This window comes from Oreochromis niloticus, linkage group LG15, assembly GCF_001858045.2.
Source record: "Oreochromis niloticus isolate F11D_XX linkage group LG15, O_niloticus_UMD_NMBU, whole genome shotgun sequence".
Lineage (NCBI taxonomy): Eukaryota > Metazoa > Chordata > Actinopteri > Cichliformes > Cichlidae > Oreochromis > Oreochromis niloticus.
This window is the reverse complement of record NC_031980.2, coordinates 11,391,015-11,410,263: the sequence shown is the minus strand read 5'-3', so window position 1 is coordinate 11,410,263 and position 19,249 is coordinate 11,391,015. Positions and strand designations below refer to the sequence as shown.

The window sequence follows — 19,249 nt, the reverse complement described above, 5'->3', positions numbered from 1 at the left end:
TTTCTGTTTTTGGTAGGTGTACTGTAGTCTTTGGCCTTTAGTTTTAAATACTTAAGTTTTTTGGACTGCTAGTGGTTTTATTAGATAAGCGACAGCAAAGAGACAGCAAGGAAGCCAGGAGGAGACACCACATGGGTAATGACAGAAGTCTGGTCTGATGCAGCCTGCGTTTGGCACCACAGATAAAAATGAAATCAAAAACAGTCACTTAATGGCTTTTTCAGGAGATTTTAAGTGCATTTGGCATTTCCTGATGTAATTTGTTCCGCGATCATATCTCAGGTGTCTGAAACTGAGACAACAAAAATGGCTTCCTTAATGGAAGAGGAGATGTCGAGCTAAAAAAAAGTAGACTGTTATTTATTTTGCATTGAAAAATTACTGTCTGAAACTAAAGTTTCTCAACAAACTTTTTTTCTTTAATAAAAAAAACTGTTACCAGTGGTTGTCAGCTACCCTAATGGAGAAAAAAGTCTGTAGCAAATTGCATTAAGAAGAAGTTGCGTAGGTGTAGTAACAAATTGGCTCAGTGTAGTTTGAAGGCATTCGGAATTGACCTTTAACCTGTATGGTGCATTATTGTATCACTAGAAGCATTGTTTTTGGGTTCATGCAATCTCATGTGTTCTCAGATTTGCTGGATCCACCTGACTGCACTACAGAGCATCAGTAATGCTTAAGAACAAGCACTCAACAGTGTTGTCTGCAAGTATGCATGGTACCAGCCTTCTTGGCATAGTGTCTCGAGTGTTTGACAAGTGAGGCTGTTTTGCTTTTCATACAAGAGGCTTCTTCAGTTTTAAGCAACTGACAGAGCCCCAGGTAATGTGGGGGTTGTGTAGTGGTGTGAGGTGAGGTGTGAAACCTCTGTAAGATGTAGCCCCACCCACCATCATAAGGCAAGGTGAGAATGGGGGATTGAAGAGTGCTGACTCAAGCTGGCTGGTAGCTGGTGCTGTAAGCCATCACCTCTGTTCAACAATGGTTGATCACAGTGGATGTAGATGGCCTCCTTTACTCCTTCCAAACTATCTGTCTTCTCGGTCCAGAATCTGAACGCTGGCATCCTTGACGGAATGCCCTCTCCCCTGTAGGTGTACAGCAGAGTCTGTCAAGCACTCGACTACCATGACACGGATGACTGAGAACCAACACAGACTTCTTGGCACTCACGTCACACATTCCAGCTGCGATACTACAGTTCTTACTTGAAGACTCCTTTTTGACCTCTGCACATGTGCAAAGATGTATTTTTCTTTTTGTCATCAAAATGAAAAATATGTTTTTAACTACTCGTGTTTAACATTCATGAGTCAGCCCCCAGCTTCATGGGCACGTAAGCCGTGGAAGTGCTCCAGCTAAGATTGCCAGTGCAGAAAATGAATGGGACCGCTACTTCCCAGAATCCTGGATGCCTGAAATAACCCCTCCTTCTCTATATCTCTATTGTGTGTGGTTCTCATTTGTCCTCAAAGTTCTTGCACAATCTCTCTCTCTTGCTCTCTCTCTCTCTCTTGCTCTCGCTAGCTCACTCACGCTCTTCTCTCTCTCTCGTCTGATTGTCTCTCACTCATTGATTTGTTTCTTGCCTGGCATAATGTCATTCAACCTTCACAACAGATGCATTGTTTGTCTTCCCTCAGTGGTGCTTTTCATCCGTCTCCCTCTTTCTTAGTCTCTCACTCTATTTTGCGCTCTCTCTCTCTCTCTCTCTCTCTCTCTCTCTCTCTCTCTCTCTCTCTCTCTCTCTCTCTGTCACTCCTTCCCTCTCTTTCTCTCTCTCCGGATCGGCAGCAGTAAAAAGTAAGCCGCGTACGAACAGCTTCTCTTCTCGTCCAGTGCAACTCGTGCCTTCCTCTCTCCCTTCTCTCTCATCTCTGCCAGCACTTTGCGCTCTTTCTCTCCCCGTTTATCTTTTTCTTCTTCTTTGTTTCATCTTCTTCTTCTTCTTCATCATCATTTCCCTCTTCTCTGTCACTCTCTTGACTGCAGGGTGCCGTCACGAGTGATTTGTTTGATTCTCTTCCGGCTCTGCGGTCGAGGTGCGCGTGTGAATGTCCGCGTGGAGGAGAAAGTGAGTGTCTCGTCTTGTCCGGCTCTCTTGCATCATCGGGCGCATGTGTGAGTGCATGCTAAGAGCTGTGTGAGTGACTGTTTATAAAGAGAGAGAGAGAGAGAGGGGGAGAAAGCAAACTGAGGCTGCGCTCACTATGTTTATTGTGTGTGCGTGCGTGTATGTGACGAAACGTGGGGGCATGCTGAGCTGAGTACGCCTGCGAGTGAGTGAGTGTGTGTGGGGGGGTTTTTTCCCCTTCTCTCTCTCTCTCTGTGTACATGTGTGTGTGTGCATCACGTCAGCTTGGCTGGGGTCTGGTCGGCTGGAGAGGGAGAGGGAGAGGGAGAACAATATGAGCGGGGTAGGGCAGTGCTAGCATGCGGACCAGGAGCAGGCTGCTGCAGACTTGTAGCAGTCTTAAGATGATGGCCATGGTCCGGACCTCCCTCCAGAAAGTGGTGGTCTTCTTACACAGGCTCCAGAGGATGGCCATCTCCTCGCCGCGCTACCAGAAACTCTGCAAGGTACGTGGAGACACGGAGCTGGAGAGCAGAGAGTTCATGTTTTTCTTTTTTTTTTTCTATTTTTCTTTTCCTAATTTAATTGGATTTTCTTTTTAAACTTTTATGATTGCACTCGTGTGTGTCATTTAAATGTCTTTGGGATTTATTTGGAGTCTATATTTATCAGATGCTCGGTTTGTGCATCCCTGTCAGCAAGCAGCCATAAAGTTTTTGCTGCACATGTGTATGTGTATTTCCCCCACCCCCAGTGTAAATGCTCTTGCTTTTCAGAAATCTGGAGTTTATCACCAAGTTGCCCGTCTTTGCCTCATCCATAGCTTCTCCTCTATTTTTGGCCTTTTTATTCATGAGTCATTTGGTTGTCAAGACATTCTGTTCCTGCTGAAGTTGTTTTGAGGACTCCAGTCACCTCCACAGCCTGTCGTTTTAAATATATATGTGCATATATACATCAGCAGCTTTAGGAACTTTTGGCACTTCTTCCGCATATCAAAGAAGAATTCAAACTGTGCGTCCCTGCCGTAGAGTGAGGCTATGTGTGCGCGCTTTGTATTTTTGTTTACTGTCAGCTTTTAAAGTGAGTGCAGGCATACACAGGGATTGTGGTGAAGAGTGCGTTGTGTTTTTGTTTTTGGGTACACAACTGTATTTTTGCTTGTTTGGGATTTTCAGAGACATTGTGACAGGTGTGACAGGTGGGACTGATGGGACGCTGTTCTGTAACCGAATTAATTTGATCTCTTGATTAAAGTTTTTAGCTGATCTCATTATGTTGACATGACACACCGGTTAACAGGTTGGTGCCACACACACATTCATTCGAAAAGAGCATAAGAGAAACATGAGGAGAGTGTATTTGGTTTAAAAAAAAGAAAAACAAAGTCAGCTTTATTGATTTTACCTGAGAGAAAACGACCGCTGATGCGCACCGGACTCGATGTCATTTTGTACCCCTGTTGATCATTATTGATCGCCGATCTTCATCACCGTCTCTCTTGCGCTGCACAGCACTGACCTGCTCTCGCTCAGAGGGTAAGGGTGGGGGTGGAGAGGGGAGACCAGCTGTTGAGATTTGACAGTACTGTGCGTGTGTGACTGTTGCAGAGCGACAGACTAATGCATCAGAACAGTTTTGGATTAGTTTCCAGCTTCAATCATGGCTCGACAAACATGTGGTGGCTCAGTTTAATCCATCCTGAAAATTCGTTACGCTTTAGGACTGCATGTTTTTGCCTTTTTTTTTCGTCTCACCAAGTGTGTGGTTATTCATTTATTTTTTTTCTCTCTACAGAAGAAAAGCCAAAAATTATCACGGGAAAGTCTATTTATATGTATTTTTTCTGTGTTTTTTTCTAGCCTGTCTTGTTTCTCTGGGAACAAAACAAGAAACAAAAAGCAATAGTGACGCCTCAAGGATTAGACCTCGTTAAAAAATAAAAAAATTATGGGAGAGTAATAAACAGAACATTAGGCATTCGGGATTAGGCATTTATTTCCTGCTCTTTCTCAGCTTATCTTGCAGATGCTTGACTTATGTTTGTTTTTAAACAGTTCTTGGCAAAAACAATTAAAACCAGATCTGTGGTAGTGAACATGCACATAAATGCACAATCAACTCTACCCCTCCTTTTTTTTTTTTTTTTTTTAACTCCAGCAAATAAAAATCTTGAGTTGATTTGCTCTTTTGGCTCCATTAAGCACCCTTAAGGGGCCAGACCTTCACTGGATTGTGTCCACACCGGACAGTGGGAGGAATCAGTCATTCCACAGCCGATTACCCTCCCCTGGGTTGCATCAGTCATTCCAGCTTCGTTTGGCCTTCCCTTGGGGGACTGTAATGCCAGGGTAGTCCTGCCTCCCTGGGGTGCGCTCACTGGCTGGCAGACTGGAACAATGACATCCTGATGATAGATTCGAAATGGGCTCACCCTCCGGCTCTGGTCATTCTTTATGTTTTGGAGGCAGACCATGGGCTGTTTATTGTCTGACACGCGTTATTAAGCGCTAAAATAATGGAAGCTGGTTCATTTAAATTGAATACGAATAATTTTAACATTTATAATTATTCTCAGAGGAAATAACTGATTTCATATATTGTATTCCTCAGTTTCCTGAAGAACATTATGTATTCGTACCACTCTTAAAATCGTAAGAAAAATAAGTCCCACCAACACTTTGAATTTGATCACACTAACTCAAGTCAACAGTTCGTGTTTTCGTCTGACTCACTGTCACAAAGGCTGCTTTTTACCCTTGGAAAACCAATTAGACGGCAATATCAAGCCTACCTCTTGAAAAGCACGGATTTGCATCATGTTTGTCGTCACTACCTCTAACCAGAGTACCAGTGCAGGGCATGGTGACCACTGACTCACCGTGCTGTGATGGATGGGAAGAGTATGAAATGTACTGAGTCATATCTTTTTATCTGTTAATCATATTTTTCTGGGAGCTTTTGGGTTTATGCAGTGAACCAGTTATTTTGATGTATAATAGCGAGCTTAGCGGTGTTTGCAAGCGGCAGCCATTTAACGTTTTTAAAATTTCATCTGTTATTTGGAGAGTAAATTATCTTCCGCTACTTTCCCAGTTCAAAGCAATAACATTTAATGAGGTTGTATGCTCTTAGAGAAATTTTCTTTAATCTATATGGCGTTCCCCTAAGGCTGTGTTAATGTGTAAAGTCGATGCATTCATTCTGTACTCATTAAAAACATCGGCTAAATGCCTTAAATGTAAATGCGAGCTTCGCTGCATCCCGATTGTTCCTCTTCGCTGGCCTTTCACCTGGCGTTCTCGCTCTGTAGCGTTCTCTCTTGAAAATTGCTTGCAAGCATGTGACATATAGTTTACTGGTGAATAGAAGTTCTGAGTGGCATGCCTGGTTCATTTATAGTGAGACATACAGAGGGGCCCTTGTGGCTCATTTCATCTCCTCACTTTTGCTGCGCTCTGTCTCTCTGTGTGTAATCTCTAGCTGAGAATTGGCTGAAGGGCCCACCTCTCTCCAGAGGAGCGTCCTCCTACTCTCATTACTGTAGCGTTGGCTGCCAGTGCGTGCGTGCGTGCGTGCGTGCGCATGTACCAAAGCCTACTTTAGAAACAGCCCTAAAGCAGCAATAATGTGCAGTCATGCCTTGTCTGTCTCTGTTTCTCTGGCAAATGCTTTGGCCTTTGGGCTCCACACTCGATCCACCTTTGCTCCTGGCTCACTGCTACCCCAGGACAGGTGACTCAGGCGTGGGCATGGAGCCCAGCCGTCTGACCTCCATGTCCTTGAGCTCCACAGGGGTCCTATGGGTTCTTAGCAAGTGTTAGCATTAGCAGTTAGAGCCTCAGGTGCAGTCAGATTACCCCCCCACCCCCCACAGTCCTCTCCCCCCAGTAACCTGGCTCACGCTCAGATTGTGGATAATTTATTTCTTTATTTTTTTCATGCATCCTTAGACACAGTTAGCTTACTGACACTCATGCATTCAGTTCTCCAACACATATGTGGATGAACACATTTAAAATACAAGCATACCCACACACTCACTCACTCCTCAGCTCCTCTGTGAGTGATGAGTCACAGGCGGGAGATTTATGTGGTAACAGATTCATAAATGCAGGTCATTTAAATTCATCAAGACCGTATTGGGAACGAGCAGGGACAATAAAAGAAAATGAAGATGGGTTTTTCTCTCCCAATCAACATTACATGTAAATCACCACAGATGGACTTTCTATTGGGAGTGGGCTGAGGTGAAATAGCACTTAAATCACCGATACAGCCCCGAGTTAAGCTGGTCTCCTTTTCTCGATTGCCATTACGGCAGAAAGTGACCGTTCCATTATGATAAGATGAGACGAAGAGGACAGAAAAACTGGTCTTGAGATTGAAAATCACCACCCCAGGATTAGATGGAATACACAATATACTACATTTGATGTTGGCTTCAAATATAAACAGAGAAAGGGGGGAAAAAAAGTCCCTCAACCTCCTCGCCTTTCTCCTCTCTTTGTCTACATCCCATTTTGTCTCTCGCACATCCAGTAAACCCATTTATCGAGCCAGTAATGCACGCGTGTGTGTCCGGTTTGTGTTTACGTGCACTACAGTCTACAGACTTTGCATGCACGCTTCCATTAGTGGCTTTCAGGCACTTCCTAACACCAAGCTAAAGCTGCTAATGCCTGTGTAGTTTGTCATCACGTATACTTTATGGTGCTGGAAAGCTCTGTATTCACCCAGCACTTCAACATGTGATATCCAGAGTAAATAACGAGGAAGAAAAGGAAAGATATTGATGGAGAGATGTGCGCAATTACCTCTGTAACTCTGTACTGGTTAACTGTCGTGATCAGTTTTCAAAGGAGTCGTTTTTCTCTTGTGATGACTGCGTCTTTGCACTGAGGCTGGAAACGGGAGGAAAAATAGCTTAAACATGAGAAGCACCTACAAAATTCACTCTTAAAAGTCTGTATACAAACAGAGAGAGAGGTATTTAGGTATTGTGTAAGTCCTAAAGGGACAGTGCACATTAGTTGGCATGAGTACTTGGACCCATCATTTTACCGTGGCATGCATAAGTATTAAAAGGAATCACTGATACAAAAGCACCAAAGCCCAGTTAAAAGTCAATAAATTAAACACACCGAGCACACAGCAATGACATAACCATGTGACATATAACAGAAAAATCTTAACTAACATTACGTTTTAGTGTCAAAGTCACTAACAACTTGATCATATTTTTCCCAGTTTAACAAAATCACATCTTACAGTCTTGATACAAATTTGATCTAATGTTTCTACAGTCTTTTCCCCCCACCTGTCTGTCCAGCTATTAAGAAAGTAGATGATGTGAAAGAACTGAGGCCCAGTACTCAGCTTTACTGGAGGACATGTTTGTTTTCAGACAGCAGACTTGGCTAAAACTCACTAACCCACCTGACACCGTGATCTATAGCGGGCCCAGACGTGGCCTGAGCCGAATCACGCCAAGCAGAGGGAGAGATAGAGATCTCAAGGTTTTTGCCTTTTCGTTGCTCTCCCTTATGGCATGGCAATCTCTCAATACGTGCTTAAAGTGCTTAAAGATTTGTAGAAACTAACCCGTAAGAGAGGGGGGAGAAAAAAAGGGACATATTGACCTGAAGGCAGTGAGGAGAAGGAGGCAGTCATTTTTGTTGCCAGCTAGAGGTCCCTCTGACCTTCCAGCTCTCTCTTATCATCCTTTCACTGTCTCATGCACCGCTTGCCCGACTGAGTCGGGGTGCGATCCAGGGGGCACCCTAAGTGCGGGAAATAAAATGAAGCATGCAATCATTTTTCCTTTGCTGTTCCTTCTATTCTTGTGCTGACAATCAATCTGCGGGGACAAGGCCTGCGCTCTGCACCTTGCCAGAGTCCCACCTTGCCAATATCTATGGTGAGCACACAAACAGTGCTGACTCACAGTCCATATTATGTTTTCTCTCAGTGTGTATATGTGAGTGCCTGCACCTTTTTGTGGTGCTGACAAATACCACAGTTTCAAATTGAAGAAGAGATTGTGTTTGTACAAATGTACTGATAACATAAGGTCAGAATAATCAGAAGGTGATTGAGCCAATTAGTATTCAACAGATTAGAAAGTGTATCGATTGATCCTCTTCTCACTGCCCTCTGTTACTTCTCTCCTCTTCGACCCTTCCCTCCTGTTTCCCCCCCGTCTGTTTACCTGCATCAGCTTCAGTTCTCATTCTTTCTCCTCTGTGAATCTCTTCTACCTTTGGACAGTTTCCCTCTCTTGTCAAGGATAATTAATTCTTTAAGAAGGAGTGGAACATTTGCTCCATGATAACGTCTGTTCCTGCTACGTTTCAACGCCTCTGTGTTTTATTTCCACAGTTCTCTGAGCCCAAATGATTTTGTATTTCATCATTATTTTTTTTTTAAAAACATCTATCAAAAACATGGTGTGCATTTGCAGTGATTTACCACTTTTAGAAATCTCTTTTGAAAGGTGAGACATTCACGTATGAGCAAGCGTCTTTGTCTTGGTGCCATTCTTTCTCCGAATCTTGTCCTTGCTGTAGAGATAAACATTTAATTGATCTATTCACCTGTCTTGTAGGCTTTTTGTGCAACCACTCAAAAAAAGGGGGGAAAAACACTTAGATGGAGCTACAAATTATTTTTAGCAGAGAAATACAAAGACACACTTTACTCCCTTTCTTCTTCCTCTACTATCACCATTTCACTCAGTAGCAATTTTCCTAATATCACCATAATATGCAGCATATGCACCGGCTCACATCGCCCTCTTTCTATTTATGCCATCATCTGCTCTTTGCACGCCGCTTCTAAATCATTCATGCTTTCCATCTTTCCCCTCCCATCCTCCAAAAACATTCTGCCCATCTTCCTCAACTCTTAGATGGTTTACTAGATGCTACTTGCTTCATGCGCCGCTTACAAACCAGATACTTGCATTCGACGACTTTCCAACACTGAAACTATACTCGCGTGGATGTCATATATGATTCGCCTCAAGGTTTATCATCCAGGTAGCTCATCTTAACATTTTGACAAGATCTTTTTTTCCCCAATTGGTTAAATCAGTGGATGTTTACTTCACCCGTGTTATTTTGTCTGAATGTCCCTGACTTGGGCCTTTCAGTGGCCTAAATAAAGAAAGGAGGGGAGGTTAAAAAGAACAAGAACCCCAAGAAAATAGCAGTGGAAGAAAAAGTGGGCAAGACAAAAGAAAAAGAATTAGACCAAGTGTAGAAGGTATTGCGGTGAAGGAAATGGAGCATTGAGCATGCTCTCGGAGATAAAACAAAGAGGAGCTGAAAATGGTTTTCACTGTTATATCACAGGAGATTAAAGATAAATCACGCTATATATAGTCTGTAATCTGCGGGCAGGAACAGCCTGCTGGAGTCAAATGCCACTATAGGGGGGAAAAAAAGGAGTTTGATGGGTAGTCACGATCACGTCACAGGAGTGTTGAGCAGAGTTTTTGTAAAGTCTTAAGTTTGCCCAGAGGAGCTCTCACTGTTGGCGCGCAGTTTCTGCTCTGACAAGCTTTTGAAAGGTAAAACTCTTCTTAAATTAGAAATGTCCTCTCCGTACTACATGGTTAAAAGATTAGACACGAGACGGAACCATGTGATACTCGAGAAAGCTGAGAGAGGGATCAGAGATGACGGGAGCGGATCAGCGTGAGCAATGAAAATGTTTGTGAAAGACAGCTCGACGTAAGCTTTAACTCCATCTCAGTGGTGCCTTCACACGTCGGACCGCAGACATCAAAGTAAATGCAGAGCTGTTAGGTGAGACAAGGAATCAAATTAGATGTACTACAGTGCTGCAAGTGTGGGTGTTCACTGGTTCAGCATATTTCATAGTTAGAGCAGAGATGTCTGAGAAGAGGGGACTTTTTTGTTCCTTGGGGAGAGAAGTCTGCCCTTTCTGAAAAGTAAAGTTCCAAAAAAAGGTTTGACTCAGAAAGCAGAAGAGGAAGAAAAACATGTCATGAGAGAAAAGAAGATGGCTGCCAAGTATGTTTTATTTTTTTTAAGAAGGACGAAATTGAAGTGAGGAAAGAGCTATCTAAACATGTCACTGGGACGATGGAAGCTGGGAAAAGTTGGATACGGTGACAAGAGCGAGTAGGAACCTGGAAATGGAAAAAGGGTGGAAAGATGGGAACGGAGAGACCAGAGCCTGAAAGGAGGTGAAGGGATTGAAGAAGAAAGGGTCGATAGGAGTGTGCGATTGCCTTTTCCATCTCTGGGGTTTGCAGGGCTTATTTCAGGGTCACCGGAGAGACGATCACACACACAAACACACACACACACACACACATGGACAGACTGAGAGAAAGAGAGTTTAGAATCGACCCGAGTACTCATTTTCAGCCTAAAGGATATTCTCAGATTGGGCAGGGGGATGAGAATTCATTTATTGCCTCAGTACATGAGTGACTTCATTTTCACCGGCTGCCTTGCTTCCCACTGTGGACAAAAGAGAAATGCCAACAAAGCCTATTACACATTTGTCCAGTTTACAGCCAAGTATGTCTTGTTGAATGTCTCCCTCTTTTAGCCTGTCCCCCTTGTCAGTGTTTGTGTGCATGATTGTGTGTTTGTGTGTGTGTGCCAATTCGTGCCTGCTAAATATCATTGGGATTAGCGCCGGAGGCTTAATTAAAAAGCAATTACCTTTGGTCGCTGCGGGCGACGCTTGGCGGAGGGTAGCTCAACTAATCTGGTGAATGTTGTGAGGGACCCTCAGCATGTAGCGCGCACACACAGATGTGTGCAGTTGTCTGCAGAATTAAAGGAGGATTAAAACAATTGTTAATTAGTGAAGTGGGGTGGGGGCTGAAAGGGTAGAAGAGGGACTGTAGGGCCAGACGCACCGTTCCCTCTGCATCTCACGGCCTCTGTGAGTTTATTTATGAGGTTAAGTGGGCAAATGATATACCCCACATCCAATTCATTTTGGAGCTCCTAAGCATGCGTACTCTTTCCCATTGTACCTCTCCTGCTTTTCCACCTCTCTTCTTGCGCTCTCAAACACTAAAATAGGTTAGCAGAGTTTGCGCCTGGGCTAATCTTTTCATTTTAAAGCTCCAATTAGATGTCGCTAATGACAGTAATTAGATCATCTCTCTGAGACTCGCTCTGTTGTGCCCTTGAAAAACCCCAGTATGCTCGATACAATAGAGGCGAATCTGCCAAAAAAAAGTGTGGGGTGGGTCATTTCCTGAAATGATGAAGCTGTCTGAATACAAAGCAATGCTCTGTGTACACCTAAAATCAAAGATTATCTATGGGGATATTAAGAATTTAGCCTGAGCTGAACTTTGGATAGATCTTGGTGTAATTTTAGTGTCTGAAGCAACTCTGAGGTTAGTCTGTTTTTGGATAGGTGGGATAATATCAGATATTAGCCCCTTAATTCCTCCCCCGCCCCAAATGACACATCTGCAAATAATTTAGTATTTATCCATGCCATTGGACCATGATGTGTTTCATCAGTTTTGTACTGGAAGATTACTTGGTGTCCTTGGCCCTACACAGCCATGGCCGTCTCCTCCACCAATAAAACAAGCCGAAATAATCTGTATTGCCTCTCAGCTGAAATCTAGTTTTAAACATTGGTGTTGGTATTGGCACAGTATTGCATTATTCAGAATGGGTGCATCCCTAGAGGATATAAAAAGAGAATTTGTGTTAAAATTGTGGTTTTAGTTGCCACAGAGACAAAGTTTTCACTCCTGTGTGTGTGTGTGTGTGTGTGTGTGTGTGTGTGTGTGTTTGTAATCTGTTTGTGCCCTCAGGTTTGACGATTTGTTGTAGTTCATCAAGATTTAATTTTGGATTGATGTTTTTTTTCATCCCTGAGAGAGACCAGTAATTACCACTAAACGCTGTATGAAAAGTGCTCATGCGCGCACACACACGCACACGCACACACACGCACACGCACACGCACACGAACACCCCTCACTACCCCCAGCTGATGTATCATAATTGTCCTCTGTCCTCTTCCCATCTTGCTTTCCTCTATTTATAGCTCGTTTTAGGCTCCACCCTCCCAGACAGCACTATGGCAACTACATGATTGACAGGCCAATTGTCAAGTGCGCTTGATCCTTTTGAGTCTACTGTCTTTCCTCCCGTTGACCTTCTCTCTGACATCACCGCCGTCTGACTGTCTCGCTTCAGTCCGTACTGTCTGCGTGTGATCATAACTCAGTTTGGATGGCCTTGCACCCCGCTGCTAAATGTCCCCCTCACACAGAGATAGATACGCAGCTCGGAGAGGAAGAGCGGGTCATAAAACGCACACTCGTACACATACTACCTTAACTGCATATGACTACATCCATTAATCACCTTTTTAACCTCAACCTTTGTGACTGTGTATCAGCTGTGTGTCTACTTTTTATTCACAATTGGAGACACCGCCTAAAAACTGTAAATGCAGCAGGCTTCCTACTTCAGCAGGGGTGATCCGTATGAAAGGCAGGGTTTATTATGAGTTATTACATGCAATTAAAAAATGCTTCTTGGGTAAGGAGGTGGGGGCAGACCTCGATGCCCAGTTTGTACAAACATGCTGCAATCTGAGAGATACTGAATGACACACAAGGGCACATGATGGGCTTTAAACACTGTAAATTATTAATGCATAAATCAGTTTTCCTGTTATATAATACATTAATATCGTTGCTGTTGTTGTTCTTTATTGCATATTCTGATGCCTTCGTAATATTATGAAGCCAATAAAGCCGCTTGAGTTGAATTACAAAGAGTAATTTTGGCTGTCACTCAACTGAGGCAAAAGTGGCAGCATGAATCAAGCAGCAGTGCTCGTGGTTGGGTAGAGGTTAAGAAAATTATCAGTCAGGATGCATCAGATTCATGAAAGCCTCACCCTTAATCTCCAGGAGATAAAGTATTGTATATTTTGAATAACTTTACATATAAATTGTGGTAGAATAAGTAGCAGCAGCCACACTTCTGTACCACTGACAGATTAAAAGTAATTAAAACAAAAACACCTTCAACAGATATGGAAAGATTTGTGGCCACCTACCAAAGTGTAGCATCTGGGAACCTTTTAGGAAGTAGTATATTCCATAAATAAATCAAGGAAAAATGCTAAACTGTACTTGGAGGGAGGACTAAGATTCACATTTTCATATATTATTACTGGAGGAAGCTTGAATGTCACCTTCTGTATCACATGCCCAAACGCACTTGATTTCACCCCATAGTTTAACTGAACCTCTTCACTTATGCAGACCTCTTAGAAATCCTCCAAGGTGTTACGTTCAAACAGTTTCATTTGAATGTTGCTCACCTGCGATACATTTCTTTCCATGCCTGTCGTTTTTCTCTTGTCCTGTAGTTTAGCTGTGCTTACCACTGACTTTACACAGTGCCCTGTTATCACAATAAGAAGCTGCAACCCCGTTTTTTTTTTAATGTTTGTTGAGAGCATGGAAAACGTACAGTCTCCAGATCAGCATAGGCACAACCCTTGACAGTTCTGAGAGTGCATGCTTTGGGAATCGAGCTGATATTTTTTTGCCCATGCTTAGCCGTTTTGCTCTCTGCAGATATGCACTTCATTCAAGTGCAGCCTTTCTCCTTCTGTCTTATCAACTAACTCTATTTTGGAGCTTTGCAATCTTTCCAAGTGTTTACATATTTTTATATTTAAATATTTGTTTGCTCGTTATGTGCTTGAGTGGTTTAGTCGAATCTTTTGCTCCCCCTAGCAAACAAAGCGAAGTAGGTCAAATGTCTTTCTCTCCAACCATGCCCTTCAGCTCCTCTTGGAGGAAGTGTTTCCAGGCCAGATGGAGTTCTTCCACCATGCTTTGGCTCTGCTTGAGGTTTTACCGCGGTTGAATGTACCCACTGCTATCCATGTAAATCCTAGAGGAATATGCTCAAAGGAGTAGCCTTGGTACTATTACTGTGTGCGAAGGATGAGGGGAAAAGGAAAAAAGCATGGCCAGAGAGGATGAGGGCTGGTGTGACACAGGAGGATGTTAAGGATAGCGTGAGATAGCTGTACATCTGCACTTAAAGAATAAAGGTCACTCTTTCGAGGATTCTGATGTTCAGATTTTGGACTGAGAAGACAGATGATTCGAAAGAGGAGTAAAAGAAGCCATCTATGTTCTCTGTGAACAATCTTTGAACAGAGGGGGCGGCTCACGACACTAACTGTCAGCCAGCTACACTGCTGTCTTAAGATCCCTTCCCAGGCACTTCAACCCCTACTCGCATCTTGTCTCAGGTGACCTCAGTAGGTCACAATATAGAGTGAGGTAAAGTCTCACAGTAGTTTCAGCTGAAACATCTGTTGGTAATGACCCACAGCTTTCGCACCTTGGCTCACACCTGCAGGCTTGGCTCATGTGATGACACACATGATTAATAGTGGGTCAACAACCACCTTCTAAGGGACGACTCCCACTTGGGTTTAAATACCTGGGACTCTCCACTTTTTGGTTATAGACTTTTTTCCTTCAAATGCTAAGACTAGCATTGTTGTTCTTTCTGTACACCAAATTTGGCCACTCATCTCAGATTTGGGGTCATGACTGAGATGTTAGATGTTAGGAGAAACTCGCCACCTGTAAAGAAGCTTTTTCTGATAGATTCAAGTCTCTCTTTACCGCAACACTCTATTTAAGATCCATGTGACTGTGGAAGGTGCAGAAACCCGACTGTTGACCTGATCCAAATTTCTCCACTTTTTTAAAAGGGTAGCTCACTCTGGGTGTCTGCCCCTTTCCATTCCAATAATCCTGTGGGTTTCACTTAGTATGGGTTACAATCCCATATAGCTAGCAAGCATGATCTCCAAATTCTGGTTGCCATGACAGTGTCACTGGCAGATCGTTCGAGGAGAAAAGGGGTCCAGTGCACAGACGGGCGAGAGGAAATGAAAAAGAAATGTAATGAAGGAACATGAAATGTCATTTCTCTCTTCCCTACACATGCAGCAGAGATGGGCTTTGGCAGTTTGGTCACAGCTAAAGAAGTGCCAGAGACGGCCCGCTTTAAAGGTTGCAGACGACAGAGAGTGAGGCCGACCGCAGAAAACTGCTCTGACTCGAGCTGTGCCTCTCGCCACCTCGCCGGTGCATTATGACACAAGCTCACCCTGTTCCCCTGTCCCTTTGGGAGGGCACATGTTTGTATACTCCTCTTCCTAATTACCTAAGTAATTTCCCTTTTGCATAACAAAAGAACATCCTTGATTTGTACACTGCTCTATTATTTAAACAGTCCTTCTCATTATTGGCTTAGCCAGCTGGTCCTGAGCAGCAGAAGCACTCAGAAATATCTGTAAGTCACGATGTGGGAGGCAATAGAGCTCAGGAAAGAAGTGACCTGAATGTATAAAGTCAATCTAGGTTAAGTGATTTATGAGCTCAAAAATGATGGGAAAGTTTCCATTTAGATGACAAATGTCAATCAGGTGAAGAAAAAGAGCCACGGTGCCAGTAAAGTGTTTTAGATAAAAGAGACAACGTTTATACTCATTTGTAGTCTGGTGTGAGGAGGCTGTTCATTGTATATTCAAACCACTGGTTCAGATATTTTAATGGCTTCAATTATGATAAAACTATCTTCCACTAAATGGCATGCATTAGAGTAATTGTATCTGGCTTCAGTAGTTGTCCCTGCTCTTCGTCAAAGCTGTGCGAATATGCCCAAGAAGATGACTGACGATGAACCAGCCCGACTGAGTAGAGGCTCAAACCCTGACCGTCTCTGATGGTATTTGTGTGTCTGTTACAATAATCCAATAATACAAGAGTTATAAAATAATCACAGCTCAGCGACAATCATTTACAAAGTAGTCAGATGTGAATTCGTATCGAATATCTAATAACGTCCAGCCGAAGCTCTCTCGGGCATTGTTGGCTACATTGCTGCCTGGGTGCCATTTCATCATATAAAACTGTTGCAAGTCTGATTGGATGGCTCCAACCAGAGTTTGGTATTTTCCCAGTAGAGTGGAAGATATTGAAGTGATGTGCCGTGTTGCTGAATTGCTTCAGGAAACCGAATGTTTTAAGTGACTGAATTGGGCACAAATGGTCTCCGTAATGGAAGATGGCTTTCGGAGTGTCTGTGGAATAACGATGCTTCTTTTTTTTTTTCCACAGGTTTTGTGGGTATTATTCACTTCCTGTTCTCCAATTTCAGCACACTGTTATCATAGACGGTGTAGTTTTTCTCAATTTCATCTCTGTGTACTTTTTTCATTTCTTTTCTTGTTCTTTTTTTCAACCCCTCCTTTTTCTTTTATACGCCTCGGTAGAAAACTGTTGTGACACTGTAACTTTTCCTCTTGTCTGCGCTGGTTTGTTTCCATTTATAAACTTGGACTGGCGTGCTTGGGCCCGAGGCAGGAAGTAAATCAACTTAGAGGCTTTAACCTTTCCATAAATATGTCACTCATCACCTAATTGCTCAGTTCACTAGTTCACTTTAATTAACTAACGCCTGCACACACACACACACTGAGCATCTAGACGTGCAGACACAGCAGCTGTGCCACACTTTCTACTTTGTCACAAAGCAGACCGGATTGATAAATTGCTCTAACGCTGGAGGTGCTTGCTGGCGTTTGTTGATCTAATGCTGATTGGCTGCTCAGTTAAGACGTCACACACGCTCTATTTCCATCTTTTTGTTTTATAATCTCTCCAGCGTCCACCTCACTCTGTCGGTCTGTCAGTGGGTAGAGCGCACTGAGTGCCTTGTTAATGCTCAGCTGACATTTATAAGTGTCTCCTTTTTTGTAATGATGAAGTTGTTTCAGGTCATAATATCGATGATTCACCAAAGCTAGAGTTCTATTATGTAAACCAGTCGCTTAAATGGCTTTACGCACAGTGTGCTTTAGAGATAAATGGATTTTAGGCTTAAAAACTTATTTTTTTTTAAATAGTTTTTTTTAACGAACTCCTTCTTATAAATGAGATTTGCTTTTTATTTTCTTTGCATCTACATCGTGTTCTTTACTAAACGTGTGTTTTCCTTTGTGCCGTCTGCATTGACTTCGAAATTTTCCTCTTTCTTTTTATGCGTGCATAAAAAATTTTTTTCCCCAGTTACTAATGGTCCAATAATGCTTTGATCTCGAAATCAGACTCATTGGTAGAAATATGTTTGTGAGAGTAACTCGATATCCCAGAAGCTTTTTCCCCCCCTGCTTTTTAGGTTGAAGTTATTTGATCAGTCAGTCTGTATCCGTCAAAAGCTCATTTTGTCTACAAAAAGCATAACTCATTGTTGCTGCTTTCCTATCATAGAATATATAACCTAAAGTGCAAGAAAAGACCAATTTCCTTCTCCTGCTTGTAGTTTTCTTTTTTTCCCCCTTTTTTGGCTGGTCTGATGACTTTAATCAAGTGCTCATCTTCTAGCTATTTCACTGAGGTGTCTGACTCCTGCCTTACAGGTTGTGGCTGTAATTGTTCTATCAATGAGAGAAAATCTGAATAGACTCTGTTATTTTGTCTTACAGTCTGATGTACCTCACATTTTTCATTGATACTGAAGGTTGGGCCAGGTTGGATTGTTTGTCATGCTGCCTTTCGGTGACATTTGGCTTTATTGATGCAGTCTAGTTTTATGAGATGACCTTTATGATAGCATGATGTGTTGCATTTTTCTGATAGCAGGCGACTTGTCGACTTGCTGATTTTCATATTTTCAGATCAGTCAAACCTGATGGAGAATTTCTGGAGATACATCTTGGATTTAAAAAAAACTCATCTGATAATAAATGGAACTAGTTTACACTTTAATTCGACTTGAACTCTGTGAGCGCTAACCAACACTTTTGGTATGGAAGAAATCAGCTCCATGTGTCTCTTCTGTTTACTAAACCTGTGTTCAGACTATTCAAGTGTAAACTCTATTTGAGACTAAATGGATAAAATGCAATTATTTTATGCAAAAAATGTTGTAATGCTTGTTATTTTGATGTTGATGGATTGAATATGACGCCACATTGTTTAGTTAATTATTAAAAATAAAGCAGATTTGAATCACTGGGAAAAAATATATGTTTTCGGAGGCTTTGAGACAGATTAAAAGTAGCAGCACACTATGCTAATGATGGCATTGCACAAAGTAGACGCTGCCTAATGGCTTAGCTTTAGCTTTCTCTAAAATATGTTTCTGCAGGTAGAAATGGGGACTTGAGATGTTTGCTGCAGTGGTGAATTGCCTCTGCAGGGCCACAGTATGTAAATAAAAACCCCAAAACAAGTAAACAAGCTGAGGGAGAGTGAGAGGAGCTTCACTGCACTTGTCCTAAAGCTTTTAAAGCATCTCTTTTGTGTTTGAATCAATACTGGCTGCCCTGGATGAGAAGCTCCGCAACACTAGCCATTACTCTTGACCACTGCAGTTGGTACATTTGTCTGCGGGCCGTGTGCTTGACTGCGTGTTCGTCCGTGATGGAGCATGAGCTCTCATTATGGGCTGCTATTAGTGTCTTGTCAGTTTTAAAACCTCGGAGCATCCTAATGCGTCTAAAGTGTGCTCCGTCAGGGAGAAGTGCACAAAGCAGAGAAAACGGTCAATGACTGGGCGCGTGATTTCTGAGCGTTTTCTCGCAATGTGATTTAGAGATCGGGCTTTAAGTCAAGCCCATTACTGCATCACAGCGATTCTCCTCAGGGTTAAACGGTTTATCAGAGAAACATGGACCTTAAACTGCATCACGGCATCAGACTCCAAATGGGTTTGATCACAGTCTTGGATGGGGGGAGACTAGTAAATAAAAAGAAAATAGAAAAATAAATAACTGCTGAGACTTGGAACATCAATTTTGGTTTAAAAAAATATAATCCACTTTCCTTTAATCAGATAAAGTGAGTATAGCTTTGAAGTCAATAGTAACCAAGTTATTTTTTCCTTTTTCCACTTTCAGTAACGTATTTTTGCGCCTACTGTTTTGTCTGCATTAAGCCAACTCGGTCAAGGCCATCACTAAATTTCGAAAGTGTCTGAGTGTGTTTGGAAGATTGTGATGGTAAACATCTATCACCAGGGTGTCCTGGATTCTTCAAAGCATGTTATTATTTTATTATTTTTCAGCCTTGAAAATCGGATCTCAGCCACATCCTAGCTTCAA

General features: G+C 42.6%; 1 protein-coding gene across 11 annotated transcripts in view; it reads left to right on the top strand.

The window, feature by feature from the left end:
• utrn (utrophin) overlaps positions 1-19,249 on the top strand; it is a 187,665-nt gene that overhangs the window by 68,065 nt on the left and 100,351 nt on the right. Inside the window, exon 1 of one of the 11 annotated variants that reach the window (XM_005454650.4) lies at positions 2,145-2,580. The exons of the other annotated variants lie outside the window; for them this stretch is intronic. Coding sequence (XP_005454707.1) covers positions 2,434-2,580 — 147 coding nt within the window. The 5' untranslated portion in view covers positions 2,145-2,433. Of the gene's footprint in view, positions 1-2,144; positions 2,581-19,249 lie in introns of those variants that run through there. 11 annotated transcript variants of the gene reach the window in all.